This window comes from Hylobates moloch, unplaced genomic scaffold (genome assembly GCF_009828535.3).
Source record: "Hylobates moloch isolate HMO894 unplaced genomic scaffold, HMol_V3 SCAFFOLD_14, whole genome shotgun sequence".
NCBI lineage: Eukaryota > Metazoa > Chordata > Mammalia > Primates > Hylobatidae > Hylobates > Hylobates moloch.
The window spans coordinates 65,168,313-65,186,996 of NW_026652289.1; the positions used below are offsets into that span (position 1 = coordinate 65,168,313).

The 18,684-nt window shown below is 37.4% G+C and overlaps 1 protein-coding gene across 10 annotated transcripts in view; it reads left to right on the plus strand.

Annotated features, from left to right (window-relative positions):
- HERC1 (HECT and RLD domain containing E3 ubiquitin protein ligase family member 1) overlaps nucleotides 1–18,684 on the plus strand; it is a 241,425-nt gene that overhangs the window by 97,497 nt on the left and 125,244 nt on the right. For all 10 annotated transcript variants that reach the window (XM_032174831.2, XM_032174833.2, XM_032174835.2 and 7 more), the window contains exons 13-19: nucleotides 5,860–5,985; nucleotides 7,581–7,802; nucleotides 11,076–11,228; nucleotides 11,357–11,489; nucleotides 12,877–13,068; nucleotides 15,211–15,432; nucleotides 17,379–17,552. In XM_032174831.2, coding sequence (XP_032030722.1) covers nucleotides 5,860–5,985; nucleotides 7,581–7,802; nucleotides 11,076–11,228; nucleotides 11,357–11,489; nucleotides 12,877–13,068; nucleotides 15,211–15,432; nucleotides 17,379–17,552 — 1,222 coding nt within the window. The remainder of the gene's footprint in view (nucleotides 1–5,859; nucleotides 5,986–7,580; nucleotides 7,803–11,075; nucleotides 11,229–11,356; nucleotides 11,490–12,876; nucleotides 13,069–15,210; nucleotides 15,433–17,378; nucleotides 17,553–18,684) is intronic.

Genomic DNA, 18,684 nt, shown 5'->3' on the forward strand with positions numbered 1-18,684 from the left:
AAGAAAATGAAGACAGCACACAGAATGGGAGAGATACTTGTAAGTCATATATCTGATGAGGTTCTAGTTTCTAGAATATATAAAGAATTCTTAGAGTCTAACAATAAAAAAGACAGATACCCCAGTTTTAAAAATGAACAAAGAATCTGAGTAGACATATCTCTGGAGAAGAGATACAAATAGCCAGTAAACACATGAAAAAATGTTCAACATCATTAATTATTAGGGAAATACAAATCAAAACCACATTGAGATACCACTTCACACCCACTAAGTGACAGTAATCAAAAAGGCTGACTAATAGCAAACGTTGGAGGAGGTGGAGAAATTAGAACCTTCATGCATTGCGTGAGAATGTAAAATGGTGCAGCTGCTTTGGAAAACAGGCAGTTCCTTAAATAGTTAAACAGAGTTACTGTATGATCCAGCAGTTCCACTACTAGGTCTGTACCCAAGAGCATTGAAAACATATGTCCACACAAAAACTTGTACATGAATGTTCATAGCAGCATTATTTATAATAGTCAAAAGGTGAAAACAACACGTGTCTGTCAACTGATAAATGAACAAAATTTGGTATATTCATACAATGTAATATTATTTAGCCATAAAAAGGAGTGAAGTAGTGATACATACTACAACCTAACTGAACCTTCTAAATATTATCCTAAGTGGCTGGATACAGTGGCCCACACCTGTAATCTGCACACTTTGGGAGGCTAAGGTGGGCAGATCACTTGAGTCCAGGAGTTCGAGACCAGCCTGGCCAACATGGTGAAACCCTGTCTCTACTAAAAATACAAAAATTAGTTGGGTGTGGTGGCGCATGCCTGTAGTCCCAGATACTTGGGAGGCTGAGGCGTGAGAATTGCTTGAAACCGGGAGGCAGAGGTTGCAGTGAGCTGACATCATACCACTGCACGCTAGCCTGGGCAACAGAGCGAGATTCTGTCTCAAAAAAAAAAAAAAAAAAAATTATGCTAAGTGAAGAAGCCAGACACAAAGGGCCATATATTGTTTAAGTCCATTTGTTTGTTTATTTATTTATTTATTTATTTGTTTGTTTGTTTGACAGAGTCTTGCTCTGTCGCCCAAGCTGGAGTGCAATGGCTCTATCTCGGCTCACTGTAACCTCCACCTCCTAGGTTCAAGCGATTATCCTGCCTCGCCTCCCGGGTAGCTGGGACTGCAGGCGCACACCACCATGCCCAGCTAGTTTTTGTATTTTTAGTAGAGACAGGGTTTCACCATGTTGGCCAGGCTGGTCTTGAACTCCTAACCTCAGGTGATCTGCCTGCCTCGGCCTCCCAAAGTGCTGGGATTAGAGGCATGAGCCACCGCGCCCGGTCTATATAACTCCATTTATATGAAATGTGCAGAGTAAGCAAGTCCATAGCAATACCTTAGTGGGCTGGGTGCAGTGGCTCACGCCTATAATCCCAGCACTTTGGGATGCTGAGGAGGGTTGATCACTTCAGATAAATAGTTCAAGACCAGCCTGGCCAACATGGTAAAACCCTTTTTTACTAAAAATACAAAAATTAGCCTGGCGTTGTGGCTTGTGCTTGTTGTAGTCCTAGCCACTTGGGAGGCTGAGGCAGGAGAATCGCCTGAACCTTTGAGATGGAGGTTGCAGTGAGCCGAGATCACGCCACTGCACTCCAGCCTGGGCAACAGAGCGAGACTCCACCTAAAAAAAAAAAAAAAAAGTACATTAGTGGTTGTTGGAGGTCTTGAGCAGGGATAGGGAATGACTGGTAATCGGCACAGGGCTTTTTTTTTTTTTTTTTGGTAGTAATGAAGATATTCTAAATTGGATAGTGGTGATGGTTACACAACTCTGAATAGACTAAAAACCATTGAATTTTATACTTTCAAGAGGTGAATTCTGTGGCATGTGTATTATATGTCAATTGAAAAAAAAATAATAAACTGACTTTTCAAGTAGAGGGACATATCCCCTCAAATGGGATTGGAGGAATATCCTGGTGGTGAGTAGGAACTGTGATGATTTAATATTTATCAGAAACGGGGTCGTGTAAGATTTTGAAAAGGATAAAAGTACTAGAATAAAATAAGGAAAAGTAAACTTAAAAAATTATATTTTGGATTATCTTTTTATTCTTTGGGTCTCTTTGACAGCCATTCCATCTTAGAAGAGTACTTGGAGATAGATTGTTCCAGGATGTTCCACACAGGCTGTTTCTGTTTACAGCTATTTGTGTTCCTCTTTTCTTATTTCTGAAACTTCTAGTAATTTATCTATTTGCAGTAATCACATTGCTGCTGTTTCTTGTGTGCTTTCCCACCATTTTCCTTTGACCCTCTCTGAATTTTTTTTAAAAAATTTTTTTATTTGAACTACCTGTAGACTTAAGGAAATATTGCATAAATAATAGTTTTCATATGTCTCTCATCCAGCTTCCCATTATGTTAATGTCTTACATAACCATTATATAATTATCAAAACAAAGAAATTAGTATTGGTTTAATACTATTAAGTAAACATCTTATTAGAAATTTTATCAATTTTCTACTGATGTCCTTGTTTTGTTGCAGGATCCTATTTGGGATCCCATATTGCTTTTAACTGTTATTTCTCTTCTGTAACAATTTAGTGTCCTGCAACAGTTCCTCAGTCTTTCCTTGTCTTTCATGAGCTTGACATTTCATGAGTATTATTTAATTATTTTATTGAATATCTCTGTCATTTTTTCATGATGGGATTGAGTTATGTATTTTGGGCAAGAATACCACAGAAATAATGTGTCCTTGGTATGTTATTACATGAGGTTAATGATGTCCATATATCTTATTACTGACAATGTCAGCCTCAATCACATGGTTATGGTGGGTTCTGCTGGGTTTCTTCATCCATCAGTAGCTTCTGAGAGAGGACTGATAGAAAATACATTAAATGAAAATATGCTCACACTTAAATAGTTTGACAATTGAATATCTTCATGAATGGTTTAGGCATAAAATTCTAAATTGGAAATCATTTTTCAGTAAGACTTGTGAAGTCATTGCTTCATTGTCTTCTAGTTTTCAATGGTGTTACTTAGAAAATCAGTGTGCTTCCATTTTTGATCCTTTGTATGGAAATCTGTTTTTCTGTCTAGATGCTATATAGCAAGTTCTTCTTGTCCTTTGTGTTCTCACATTTCAAAATGATATGAACTGATGTGGGGAAAGTCATAGCCTTCAATATTAAAAAATTATCTTGGCCAGGCATGGTGGCTCACGCCTGTAATCCCAGCATTTTTGGAGGCCGAGGCGGGCAGATCACTTGAGGCCAGGAATTGAAGACCAGCTGGCCAATATGCAAAACCCCTTCCCTACTAAAAAAAAATATATGTATATATATCTGGAAGTGTTTTGTTGATTTCCTCTTCATTGTTTTCTGTGTTCTTTCTTTCTCTCTGGAACTCATTATTGGGATACTTAACCTCCTGAGCCAGTCCTCTTAATTTTCTTGTGTTTTCCTTCCTGTTTTCCATCTTTTCCCCCCTCTACTTTATAAGAAATTTAATTCTATATTCTAGCCCTTCTATTGAGATTTTCTGTTTCTTTTATAATCTTTTTAATTTATAAGAGCTCTTTTCTTCATTCTCAAAGTGTTCCTTTTTTAGTAGCCTCCCATTCTGACTTACACTTTTTGAAGATACTAATTTTTGTTCTTGTTTCTATGTACTTTTTTTTTTAAATTAGACCATTTCTGTTAGTTTTAGTCTCTGTCATAATAAAGGCTTTCCTCAAATTTCTAATAACCTTTGGCTTTGAAGCCAATCATGGGTAAGAGTGTGATGCTATGGCAGAGTGTGGTGGCTCACGCCTGTAATCCCAGCACTTTAGGAGGCTGAGGTGGGCAGATCACCTGAGGTCAGGAGTTCGAGACCAGCCTGGCCAACATGGTGAAACCCCATCTCTACTAAAAAATACAAAAATTACCTGGGCATGGTGGCTCATGCCTGTAATCCCAGCTACTTAAGGCTGAGGCAGGAAAATCGCTTGAACCCCAGAGGCGGAGTTTGTGCCACTGCACTCCAGCCTGGGTGACGAGAGCAAGACTCCATCTCAAAAAAAAAAAAAAAAAAAAAAAGAGTAATGGTAAAAGGCTGATGGATGCTAAAAGTTCTCTACACAGAGATGAGGTTTATCAAATTTATTGTAGATTGATGTGGCTGGGCTATATTTTAGGGGAAGGTAACATTTCATGTCTGTCACTTACAGTCTTTTCTGCTGGGTTAGTGAGATTCTTCAAAGGAAGGCTCTTCTAAGCTACTGCCAGAAGGTATAAACCTGAGTGACAATCTTCTGGTGAGGAAAAAGAGTTTAGGAGTCTCAATATTCAGAATGAACACTTTGTCTTAAAATCACCCAATTTTAGTTTGGTATTCCTGCCTTCAACTGTGCCTGTTATCTTAACCAGTTTTCAACCAATCCTCCTGTTTTGAGCTCTTCCTTTTTTCCCTCTTGCAAAAGTATATGAGCCTCTAGGAACTCTACAGTATAAATCAAAGTGTTTTTTGGTTTTTCTCCTTTTTGACTTAGGGTGTAGCCATTTCAGGTCTTTTAAGTCATTTACCCTTTATCTGTTCCTTTCTGTTTCCAAAATTTTGATGCTGTTTTTTCCTTTACCATTTTGGGGAGGGGGGTCTTTTTGAATTATCCCCCCAACCCCTGCCCATTGTTTTAGATGGGCTTTTGGAAACAGAATATGTGCATTTAGTCCTTAATCCTTAGTCACCTTTGTTGAATTTCCACAGCTAAAATTTGATTTTAGCTTTGATTTTAGCTTTATTTTAGTTTGAGTAGAGTACTCTGAGAAAGTCATTAAAGATTTGTCCTGTTCTTAACTGTGTTGGAGGACACATGCTTTTGGATGGAAGGGTTATTCTTCTTGTGTACTTGAATTTTTCAGTCATCATAGTAAGTCAAATAATTATTAAAAGAACATTGACTTATAGAAAAATTGAGTATTAGAACTGAGAGGCACTATGGAGTTTATCTTAGTCCAACACTGTTTTTACTGATAAAGAAGCCATGACCCAGAGAAGTTACGAGGCCTAAGATAATGCAGCTACTATTCCTTATGCTGTTCCCACTACCTGGACCTTTGTCTAGCCAGGTCCTACTAATTCTGTATTTTTTTTTTTTTTTTTACTTTTAAGTTTTAGGGTACATGTGCACAATATGCAGGTTAGTTACATATGTATACATGTGCCATGTTGGTGTGCTGCACCCATCAACTCGTCATTTAACATTAGGTATATCTCCTATTGCTATCCCTCCCCCCTCCCCCCACCCCACAACAGGCCCGGGTGTGTGATGTTCCCCTTCCTGTGTCCATGTGTTCTAATTCTGTAATTCTCAAATTACAGAAGATCTCCTCAGGGAGATCTTCCATGAGCCCATAGGCCATGTTAATTGCCATATTTGTGTGCTCACGCAAGTTCCTGCCCCCTTTTACTTTCCCTGTGACTCCTTTCACATTTATACTTTCTTGCTCAGGATCTTTCTTTCCCATCAGACTGTAGGCTCATGAAAGCAGAGATTTTGTCTGTTTTACTAATTTCTGCACCCAAATCACCTTGCACAGAACCTTACCAGGCTGAATGCTATAGAATCAACACTAAATATTTGTTGGGTGATGATTAGCTATTTAGTGGCAAATCCAAAATATGTATTCATAGTCTTCTTAAAGACATCTGAAGGAGGACTTGCATGTTTTCTTTTTTATCATGCCATCTTTTTTAGACTTACATGATCCTAGTAGTCAGTGAGTTTACTTTAAGTGTGTTTTTATTAAAAACCAAGAACCAGGCCAATCAGTACACTTTCCTCTTTTGATATTAGGTGGTAATTGAAACTTTGTCAGTGGGAGCAACCATGCTGTTACCTCCATTACGAGAACGGATGGAATTACTTCATTCTCTTTTACCTCAAGGACCTGATAGATGGGAAAGCTTATCTAAAGGACAGGTAGGCTTTTGCTTGCTATGTAAGTAAACCAGTAGTATCATAAAAATTTGGACTGAGAAGGAAATAAAACTAATCAATTGCCATGTGTTCATGGAGCGTAAGTACTTGATGGGTCTAGTAAATCCTGGTTATTTAATGTTTTGTGCTGGAAGAATTCCCAGTTGTCTAACAACCTTAGGTGAAGCAAGTGATAATTTATTAAGTTATTTGGGGCTAATTATTAAAATAAGGACTAATTTTTCCAGTGTTTCTTATGGTACTAAGCCAGACACTCTGTGGTTTATTTGTAGTATGCTGAGTTGAAATCAAGTGCATGTGCTACTGTTGGTTCCATGCTGAGAACTTTGTCTGAAATTGTTTATATAAAGAGTATAGATGACTATTAGGAAAAAGTATTTGATAATATGAGTATACTTATTCTTTCCATTTTTATGTTATATACCTTAAAATAGTACATTTTGCTCAACCAAGTAGAAGTTACCAGATTCAGAGATACAGGTTTGAGGAAAAAAAAATTGGTACTTATTTGCAGCATAATATTTACTGATACTTTTCTTTCTTTGTAAATCTTTTTTGGAGACAGAGTCTTGCTCTGTCACCCATGCTGGAGTAGGGTGGTGCAATCATAGCTCACTCTAACCTTGAACTCCTAAGCTCAAGGGATCCTACTGCCTTGGCCTCTGGAGTAGCTAAGACTGCTGGCATGTGCCACCACACCCGGCTAATTTTTTTATTCTTATTTTTATAGCGGTGGGGTCTTGCTGTATTTCCCAGGCTGTTCTTGAACTCCTGGCCTCAAATGATCCTCCTGCTTTGGCCTCCCAAAGTGCTGGGATTATAGGCAGGAGACCACTGTGCCTGGTCCACAGGTGATTTTTTTTTTTTTTTTTTTGAGACAGGGTTTTGCTCTGTCATCCAGGCTGGAGTGCAGTGGCACGATCATGGCTTACTGTAGCCTCAACCTTCTGGGCTCAAGTGATTCTCCCACCTCAGCCTTCTGAGTAGCTGAAACTACAGGTGTGCACCACCATGCTCAGCTAATTTTTGTATTTTTTGTAGAGGGGATTTTGCGTGTTGCCCAGGCTGGTCTTGAATTCCTGGACTCAAGCGGATCCGCCTGCCTTGGCCTCCCAAAGTGCTGTGATTACAGGTGTGAGCCTCTGTGCCCAGCCTACAGATAATTTTTAGTGAGTATTTTGCATTAGGTTAGATTTCAAGTGATTTATTTTAAACATTAGAATAAGTAATTGTCATTGGTAATGTCACACTGTAGAATCATGTGTCGTATTATTTATCTATTGGCATTTCGTACTCCTCTACTTACAGTACTAAAATCATTATGCATAGTATGCCATGTTAGCTTAGAGATTTAGGCATTATAATGAAGGCTGAAATAAAAACCTGTAAGTTGCATTTTCCTAAATCCCATTTCCTAAATGGGATTAATTGGGTAGTTTTTATAATTACATACTTCCTGAAGATGATTGTTTATTAAGCTAGTAAGTGTATTAGTATAGTTTTTTTCTGGGATCCTTTTGTGTTCTTTTCTAGTGCATATTACGCTAGTTACTTGTTCCTATTTTATTGTTCTTTAGAGAATGCAACTGGATATCATCCTGACAAGTTTGCAAGATCATACCCATGTAGCCTCCCTACTTGGCTATAGTTCACCCTCTGATGCTGCTGACCTGTCTTCTGTGTGTACTGGCTACGGAAATCTGTCAGATCAACCTTATGGCACTCAGAGCTGCCATCCAGATACCCACCTGGCTGAAATTTTGATGAAGACTCTCTTAAGAAATTTAGGATTTTATACGGTAAGTTGTTCTTTCATTGTAGTGAAAAAAGAATAAAGGGGTAGGGATCTCTTTAGTCAAGGTATTTTGACATTTAAACACCTATGATAGAAATCAAACTCTAGACCCCTCTCCCCGAAGGGGAAAAACATGTCAGGTTTTCTGAAATATTGTGGGGACCAAATAACATGTAATTGAGAATTTCAAAGGGATTTATTTTAGAATTTTACCAGATTTTTCTGATATTATAGAATAATCAACAGAATAAAATAGGAACATTTTTAGAGAGAAGCATAATGAGCAAGGGATTAACCTTACCAGACATAATCTTATAATGAAACAATGTACTTGGTACTGAATGAGAATAGGTTGGTCAGTAGGATAGAGGACAGTGGACCCTATAGCTTTCCCTGTATTAGTATGCCATTAATTCTAAATCTCTGGTGTTTCTTAAATTCATCTTTTTTTCCTGCCATTTCTTTGAGTTCTAAGCCAGATCATTATGATTCAGTGCTGATAGTGTTATAGCTATTGTCACTATTGCTGGTCTCTTCTCAGCATCTTACTGCTGGAATAACTTTGTATTAAATAACATCTTTATATTAAAGAATACAACTTCTTTGTATTAAATTAAAACCCATTCAGGCCAGGCGTGGTGTCTTATGCCTGTAATCTCAGCACTTTGGGAGGCCGAGGTGGGTGGATCACCTGAGGTCAGGAGTTTGAGACCAGCTTGGCCAATATGGTGAAACCCCGTCTCTACTAAAAATGAAAAAATTAGCCAGGTGTGGTGGCTGGCGTCTATAATCCCAGCTACTCAGGAGGCCAAGGTGGGAGAGTTGCTTGAACCAGGGAAGCAGAGGCTGCAGTGAGCTGAGATCGCGCCAGTGCACTCCACCCTGGGTGACAGAGCAAAACCCCATCTCAAAACACCACCACCACCACCACCCCCCGCCTTCAGACCCTTTATCATCAGCTCACACACCATTCTTACCTGAAATCATGCTTTTCCAGAATTGTACATTGTACACGTATTTCCTGTTGTTTTTCTCTACCAATCTGTGATGTAAGATGACTATTTTAGGAAACCTTGCCCAAATAACCCCATCTAGCCAAAGATGCGTATAGCTGCACATCTCTGTACTCATCAGCACTTATAGGATCAGAGCGTACTGTGCAACTTAACTTTGAATCGTTTGTGTATCAGTTGTTTCCTATGGCTCTTCAGGGCCTGGTCTATGTACTCTTTTTCTTCCAATACAAGCCTTAGTGCTCTATCCCACCCACATTGAAAGGCTGATCACTAAGTCAGAGTGAAAATTCTTCCTACAAAATTCTTTTCTTTCAGGTTTAAGAATGTAAATTTAATCTGATGTTAAGGAGTAATGGCTGCAAATGGATAAGAACAATATTGTGTGTGTAGCCATTTGTTAATGACCGAAAGTTTTTCCCAGAGTTATAAGGAATGTTACAACAAAGTTGTAAGGAATATTAGGGCTAAGGCAGATTTATATATTATATGGAAATGGAAATAAAATACTAACTGCTTTTGGGTTGAAATAATAAATTATTGTCTCTTTCTGATGTGATTTAAACCAAATTTGTTCTAATATTTTAAAATAACGGTCCTAATTAACAACTTAGAGCAAGGGCCCTACAGTGTTCCCATATTCTATCTTGTATATTGTACACATAAACCAAATTTTCTGCCTGAAGATATTTAGGCAGAAATTCTGCACATGATTATTTACAGGAAAAAAAGTTGGAAATAACAGAAGTATCTAAAAATAGAGGAGTGGTTAAGTAATTTATGGTATATATGTTCAATGGAATATTATATTTTATATACACATGGTTTATGAAAATGTGTAAAACATTTATGATCCATTGGAAAAGAGCAGACCAAAAATAGAATATGCAGTACAATATTATGAAAAATATTTTAAAAGGACAAAATCAGGAAAGAAATATACCAAAAAATATTATAGTAGCAGTCATTTTCTTTGAGTGGTTGTTTAAATGGTGCTTTTAACTTTTTAAAATAGAGTTTTGATATTTTCTAAATATACAAAGCATCTCTTTTTAAAAAATATTTTTAACTTGAAGTAATTTAAAACTCACAGAGGGGTTACAGGAATCATTCAAAGAATTCCCCTGTGCTCTTCAGTCAAATTTGTTCTCTCTTTGTAAATCATTTGAGAGTAAGTTGCAGGTGGCTGGCTGCCCCCAAGTAAGCATATATTAAGTATGTATTTTTAAAAAACCAGGACATTTTCTTATGTAACAAGAGAATAATTATTGATTTCAGAAAATTTAACATTGATACAGAACTGTTATTTAATATATAGTCTACGTTTACATTTCTACAGTTGCCCCAATAATGTCCTTTATAGCAGTTTCTGACCCCAGCCCTTCCTCTTCCATGATCTGGTCCAGAATCACACATTGTATTTAGTTGTTATATCTCTTTTTTAATTTTAATTTTAATTTTATTAGAGACAGGCTTTCTGTTGCCCAGGCTGGAGTACAGTGGCACCATCATAGCTCACTACGGCTTTGAACTCCTGGGCTCAAGTGGTCCTCCCACCTCAGCCTCCCAAGTAGCTGGGACTAGAGGTGTACACCACCGTGCTCAGCTAATTAAGAAAAAAAAATTGTAGAGATGAAGTCTTGCTCTGTTGCCCACGCTGGTCTTGAACTCCTGGCCTCAGGCAGTCTTTCCACCTCGGCCTCCCAAAGTGTTGGGGCTATAGGTGTGAGCTGCCGCACCCAGCTGCTTTTTTTTTTTTAATGGAAAAAACAAATAGAAGTAGCTTGATGAATTTTACCATCTAATAGCTAGTATCATAAGGATTATAGCAAATACTTAAAAATTGGTAATGGGAGAAAGGATATAATGCTTTTTTTTTTTTTTTTGAGACATAGTTTCACTCTTGTCACCCAGGCTGGAGTGCAATGGCATGATCTTGGCTCACTACAACCTCCGCCTCCTGGGGTTCAAGCGATTCTCCTGCCTCAGCCTCCCTGGTAGCTGGGATTACAGGCACCCGCCACTACGCCTAGCTAATTTTTGTATTTTTTTAGTAGAGACCAGGGTTTCACCATGTTGGCCAGGCTGGTCTCAACCTCCTGACTTCAGGTGATCTACCTGCCTTGGACTCCCAAAGTGCTGGGATTACAGGTGTGATTCACCGCACCCAGCCCATATAATGCTGCTTAAATCAGATTTATGGTAGGTTGTTACTTTCAATTTCAAGCACTTCAAATATAAACTTCCTTTGTGTGTCATTTTAGGATCAAGCATTTGGAGAGCTAGAAAAGAATAGTGACAAATTTCTACTTGGAACATCATCATCAGAAAACAGTCAGCCTGCTCATCTTCATGAACTGCTATGTTCACTACAGAAACAGCTGCTGGCATTTTGCCATATCAATAACATTAGTGAGGTATGTGATTATTTGTCTTTTATGGTGATCTATCAGGGACCTTGAAACTCAGATATTTGGATAGGCCATGATATTTTTGTACCTTGAATCTTTCAAAGTAGTAATTTAGGAACTTTTTTTCCTCTTAGAACTCAAGCAGTGTGGCATTGCTTCATAAACATCTTCAGCTTTTGTTGCCTCATGCCACAGATATTTATTCACGTTCTGCAAATTTGCTCAAAGAAAGTCCTTGGAATGGTAGTGTTGGAGAAAAGTTAAGAGGTGAGTTTGGTATTTCATTTCAAATTTAATCAGTTGTTAAGAAGCAAGAACACTTGCCTTTCCAAAGTCTTAAGAGGGCCAGAAGCCTCTGACTGGAATAGGAATGGTCTTGAATTTCCTTTCTATTGAAGATTCCTTTAGTCTTGGTTTGGGGGTAGTGTTAGCAGTGATTGATCTTAAAAAGAGTCTACTTGGCATGACAGAGGCCTAATTGAAAGGCACTGGATGATATAAACTCAAAAATATTAATTTTAAATGGCAGAAAGTGAGATTTTTTAATCTGCTCTTTTTTTTTTTTTTTTTTTTAAACCTGCTCTTTCTTTACCTTTCTCTTCAGCATTTACCATTTTTTCACTTTCCTTCTTGAAATTCTTTCTTTGGGCTTCTGTGTAGTCACAGTCCTTTTTTCTCTCCTCTTCCTCTGAGTCCTCTTTTTCAGTGGGTTCCTATAGGCTCCTCTTCCTTGGACATGCCCTCTAATGTTGAGGATCCTCTGAATTTTGCCTTCTATCCTCTTTCCTCCTCCAGTGGTCTTATCTAGTCTCAGTGTCTTTAACAACCACGTACATATTAATGACTCCTGTATTTCCATCTAGCTGAGAACACCTTTCCTGAGTCCTAGAGCATTTCTTTAATTGCCTACTGGGTGTCTTTTCTTGGTTATCCAAAAGACAACCAAAATTTAGTGTTTATCTAAAACCAGCTGCCTCTGAAGTTCCCTCACTAAAAAAAGAAAGAAGGGAACACTGTGAAACTGAAAACATTCCTCATTAGATACGTCCATTTGGCTGTTCCACAGCAACTAAAATATGTTCAAACTGAGCTCGTTTCTGAATGGCCCTCTCTGCCCTGATATACAATGAAATATTGAAACAAAATTGATTTAAAACCAATATGGATTATAAAAACACATTATTTAAGGTGATCTTGATTTTTAAAAAAGCAAATTTTGTTTAAAAAATATGAAAGCATTCTCTCACTAGCAGGTAAGCACCAAGGGGACAGGAAGTTTTGACCACTTTCTTCATAGCTATATCCCTTTCACCTAGAACTGTGCCTGGTATGTCAATAAATATTTCTTGAGTAAATTATAAGATGAAGATAAATTAATGAATGAGAAATTCATAATGAATTTTAAGGAAAACAGTTTTAATCTTTTGAATTTGTTGGTATGGAGGATACATATGCTTTCCTATAAAGTGTTTGTTGGTGGTAGTTTCTGAAAGTGGATAAGCACTGATACTACGTCAGCTACCAGGTAGGTGTTCAACAGAGAGTTATTGAATGAGTCTACTCTAGTTCCAAGCTAAAATAATATTTCTTATGTTCCTTTTTTAAAAGTTCATTTGGAACAATTGTCCCATGTTTAATTTCTTGCCCTTCATAGATGTGATATACGTCTCAGCTGCTGGCAGTATGCTCTGCCAGATTGTTAACTCCCTGCTGTTACTCCCTGTGTCAGTGGCTCGGCCTTTATTGAGTTACCTCCTCGACTTGTTGCCACCTCTTGATTGCCTTAATAGACTCCTTCCAGCTGCTGATCTTTTAGAAGACCAGGAGTTACAGTGGCCTCTTCATGGTAAGTAAAGACAATAAAAGAGCGAATAATGCCTTTGAGAAAAGTTGTTCCTCTTGCACACATCACTGTGTTTTTCCATTGGAGTCTATCTATCCTAAGGCTATCAAAGGAATTTCATCACTGAAATCTTAAAAACTTTTCAAATTTAAGTAAGTCCTCTTATTTTATTGGAAAGAATCCTGGGCTGGAGCATAAAAGGAAAAGCATTGGGGTTGGAAAGATGACCTTGAGGGCCTATCTTATTTTAACATTATGCAGTTCAGTGATCAAGTGTCACTTAGTCCAAGTGTCAAATTTACAACCATATCAGGATGTTGAGTAGGCTTTATATGGAGTTATTCCAAGTTTATTCTTTCCTTTTTTTCTTTTTTTGAGATGGAGTCTCGCTCTGTCGCCCAGGCTGGAGTGCAGTGGCACGATCTCGCCTCATTGCAACCTCTGCCTCCTGGGTTCAAGTGATTCTTCTGCCTCAGCCTCCTGAGTAGCTGGGATTACAGGCATGCACCACCACATCCAGCTAATTTTTGTAATTTTAGTAGAGACGGGGTTTCACCATGTTGGCCAGGCTGTTCTTGAACTCCTGACCTCGTGATCTGCCCACCTCAGCCTCCCAAAGTGCTGGGATTACAGACGGGAGCCACCGCGCCCGGCCAGTTTATTCTTTTCTAAAGCGTCTCAGAACTTGCTAAGATTCAGTCTATTTCTATCAGGTGAGTAAGGTGTCATTTTATTTTTTTCATCTGTGGTTATAACTGATATTTTTCTATAATTTTATTTTTTCATGCTATCCTCTCCTAGTTTTTACTACCAAAATTATACTAATCTCATAGCATGAACGCGGAACTTCCTTTTATTCCTGTTCACTGAAATAATTTGTGTAAGATAGGAGTTATCTCTTCCTGAAGTTTTAGAAGAATTTATCTATGAAACTATCTGGCCCTGGTGTTTTGTTTGTAGACAGACTCTGGCAATTCTCATTCTTTAGTGATTAGTATTCCCTTCCATCTTATGTTTCTTCTCAAGTCCATTTTGGAAATATATATATATTTCTAGGAATATTATTTTGTTGATTGTCAAATTTATTGGCATAAAGTTGTTTATAATATTCATGGTTTTAAAAAATCTCTAGTATATCTATGGTTATATCCTCTTTATTCCTATTTTTTGAATTTGTGCCATCTTTTTTTCTTGAGTAATTTTATTAATCGTTTATCCATTTTCCTTTTAGATAACTTATCCATTATCATTTCAAATAACTACTTTTTGGATTTTTCAATCTCTGTTTTTGTTTCATTGGTATGTGTTCCTTATAGCTGTCATTTCGTGAAGTCAAGAACTTTTAAAAACAAATGTACAATAAGAAAGCATGGATCTGGGCCGGGCATGATGGCTCATGCCTATAATCCCAGCATTTTGGGAGGCTGAGGCTGCCAGATCACCTGAGGTTAGGAGTACAAGACCAGCCTGGCCAACATAGCGAAACCCCATCTCTACTAAAAATACAAAAATTAGCCAGGCACTGTGGTGCACACCTATACTCCCGGCTACTTGGGAGGCTGAGACAGGAGAATCGCTTGAACCTGGGAGGCAGAGGTTTCAGTGACCCAAGATCATGCCACTGCACTCCAGCCTGGGTGACAGAACGAGACTCTGTCCGCTCCCCCCTACCCCCGCCCCCCAGAAAAAAGAAAGCATGGGTCTGGATCTTAGTATTAAGACAATTCTGAATTCAAGACTTAAAAAGCATTAAACAATCTTGAATGTCATTTTAATGGATAAATTTGTGTGTTGATTTTGGAGGAATAAACTCAGAATACTACCCAAAGATAGTGAATTTTGATCTGGATAATGAAAAGTAGGAATATAATTGATTGGAATAATGTTGTCATATGTTGTTTTAATGTTTATCTTAAAATTAGTAACTTTACCAAAGAAAATTTTATTTGATAGCATAACTTCTCTGGATATTATTTTAAATCAGTCTGGTAAAGAGAAAAAATACAGAAAGTATTATAATTTGTGTTTTCATCATAAAATATTTTGCATCAGTATCTTATTGCAGTACAGTAGGAGACTCTTAGAAATATTTTGAATCTTAAAAGTACCAGATAAAGACACAATAACTAATGATTTTGTCTTTAGGAGGGCCAGAACTAATCGATCCTGCTGGTCTGCCATTACCTCAGCCAGCTCAGTCCTGGGTATGGCTTGTGGATCTAGAAAGAACAATTGCTCTCCTTATTGGGCGGTGTCTTGGTGGCATGCTTCAGGGCTCCCCTGTGTCTCCAGAGGAACAGGACACTGCATATTGGATGAAAACGCCACTGTTCAGTGATGGTGTAGAAATGGACACTCCTCAGTTGGGTAATGTGCTTCTCTGCAGCATTTAAAATACATGCCTGTTTGTACCTCAGTTGGAGATTTCTCACTTCTGAGTTTGCTAAATAGAGAACTGACAGGCACCAATTGCAACATTAGCAGTGTAGGGAATCTGGAGCTATGACTTGGAGCCCTAAGAAAAATGGTTAAATCCTGCAGCACGGTATGGTGAAAAGAGCCCCCAAAGGAAATATAAATTGTAGGTCTGGTCCTACTCTATCATATTTATCACTCATTTTGAGCAAGTCATCTAACTCAATGCTTCATCACTTATCTTCCAAAGCTTGGAGGTTATGAAACTGCTTCCCAGAATGTAAAGCACTGTGAGAGTACTTAACCATGGCTTATCAGTGCAGCACCCCTCAGATGTGAGTAGTGAATGGCAGCCTCTTTTCCTCGCAGCCTGTCTTGCTTTCATGCTGACATTATATTATGTCCTAATTTTTTCTTCGCCACTTAAAGTGCCTTTAGGATTTCCCTTCTGCATCATCTTCCATTTGTATATATTGTTGGCAGGCTAGTTCCTAGACTGAACATGAAGACTTATCCGGTACCCCACATAATCCGGTTGTTTTATCTAGAATTGGTCCTTTAATCTCTCTAGGCTTCTAATTTTGATTCTATAAAATAATGATTTGGATTAGACAGGCTACATGATATTATTAGATCTAAAATTTATTATTTCTCTGATAAGAGAAAGAGACTCAACATGTCCCTGAAGGAAAGTCTAAGAGAGACTGAGAGGAAAGAAGGAAAGGAGAGCTGAAAAGAAAAGAAAAAACAAAACAAAATGAGAAAGATTATGCTTTGGGATTTGGAGGGTTGGAGAGTGGGAGTGGAGGAAGCAGTTGAGGATTTTCCTCCATTTCCAAATATGAGTGTACATTCATCATTTCATTTATGAACCAGAAAGTGATTTTGGCCATGGCTGATGAATGTTGGACTGGTGTTTATGAAACATTTTGTTAAAGAAAGTAAAATTCTGGTTTTTCAAGGGGTATTTAACATGAAAAAGATAGTTCCACTGCTGTCAGTGTTTAACCTTGTGACAGTCCTAAAGGACCTCCTGAGAACAAAAGTATCTCTATCTCTACCCTCTTCATATTTCTGTTATATTTACTCAGTTAAACTGGCCTTTAATATGAAGAAAATCAATTTCTGTTTAATGTTATTTTTCACTTTTTAAGTTACAAAATCATGAAACTATTAAAATTTTATTTTGTTTACTTGCATGTATTAGAAAAAGGTATTATCCTTTGTAAAATTATAAAAATACAATAATTCAGTTATACTATGGGTTAAATTGATTTTTGATACTAGCCCAAGAACCTCATCATCACTTAGAACATGGTTTTGTTTGTTTTTTAAATGTGAAATGAATTCTGAATGTCAAATGTCCCACTGAAAAGTTAGGAACCACTTGTACAAATATAAATATCAATTGAGAAATTGTTCATGGTATCTTTTACGTGGATCATTTTTAACTGATTATTTTTACTTAAGTCTATTAAAAAATGGTCTAGTCGCTTTTTCAATGGTTCCTTGTTTCTCAAAGAGGATATCATTCCATTTTGAGCGAGATGGTTTTTTGTTATACAAGACTGTTGCATGTGTAGGACATTTAGTTTCTCTGGTCTCTGCCTGCCAAAACACCAGAGTTGTAGGATATAGCTCAGAGGTAAAGCATTTGACTGCAAAATGCCAGAGTTTTTTTTGGAGTGTCACAATTGGTAGAGTGTCACATCCTTTTGGAGAATGTAAAAGGGTTGATACTACCTCCAACTGAAAAACATTAAAGGACTTTACCTTGGTAGCATCTACTTAAAATGGTTTAAAGTTTATCATTTCATAATCATTAAATAAATGTAAGATTTTATCTGTAGTACCAAAATTTATGATGTTAAAATTGGTAACGTGAGTATTTTTTTTAGATAAATGTATGAGTTGCCTGTTAGAAGTAGCACTTTCTGGAAATGAAGAACAGAAGCCTTTTGATTATAAATTGCGGCCTGAAATTGCTGTCTATGTAGACTTGGCATTGGGTTGTTCTAAAGAGCCTGCCCGAAGCCTTTGGATCAGCATGCAGGACTATGCTGTTAGTAAAGGTAAGATAAAGAAGATAAAGGGAGTAAATTTGTAGTTAGCTGATAATGCTCGTAAATATATATGCAATATATATAAGTGAAAATCATAGGGATCACCCTTTTTTAAATAGGAAAAGGTATTAACATTTTTAAACAATTTGTTTTTCCCTTTGTGGAAAATAGTGTAACTATTTTTTATATACATGTATTCCACTTAAACCTACTGTGCGAAAATTGAGATTTATGTTATACATTTATAGGTAATCATTTTACTAAAGTATAGTAGTCTCCCCATATCCGCGGGTGATGTGTTCCAAGACTCCCAGTAGATTGCCTGAAACCACAGGTAGTACCGTATCCTGTATACATTACGTTTTTTTCCTGTGTGTACATACTTGCCCATGGTAAAGTTTAATTTATAAATTAGGCATAGTAAGACATTAACAACAACAATAATAAAATAGAACAATTACAATAATATGCTAACTGAATCACTACTCTTGCATTTTGGGGCCAGTATTAAGTAAAATAAGGGTTGCTTGAACACAAGCACTGTGATACTGCAGCAGTAGATTGTATAACCAAGAGGGTTAGTAAGTGACTTCATGAGATTTGATCATACTACTCAGAAGGGCATGCAATTTAAAAGTTATGAATTGTTTATTTCTGGAATTTTCCATTTAATATTTTTGGACCACAGTTGACCGCAAGTAACTGAAACCATGAAAAGCACGATCGTGGATAAGGGAGACTATTGTATTCCATGCTATGTAAATGGATCTATTTTAAGAGTCTGTTTAACGATTATCTTCCCTTTGCAAGCCCTAGTTTAATTAATGACTGAAAGGATGTGTACTTAGAAGTCTAAGCTATAGGTGCGGTCAGCATTTCTTCATCTATAAAACATGTTGCCTACTCTAGAGTGCTGGTGAAGATTCTAGTTTGAGATAAGATATACTATTAAGTACCGTGGCAAAGTACTATGCAAGTTTATGGTGGTATTTCAGTTTCTAATATTATTTGATTAAGAAAATTAATTTTATAGGCTGGGCACAGTGGCTCACGCCTGTAATCTCAGCACTTTGGGAGGCTGAGGTGGGAGGTATCACTTGAGGCCAGGAGTTCGAGACCAGCCTGGCCAACATGGCAAAAC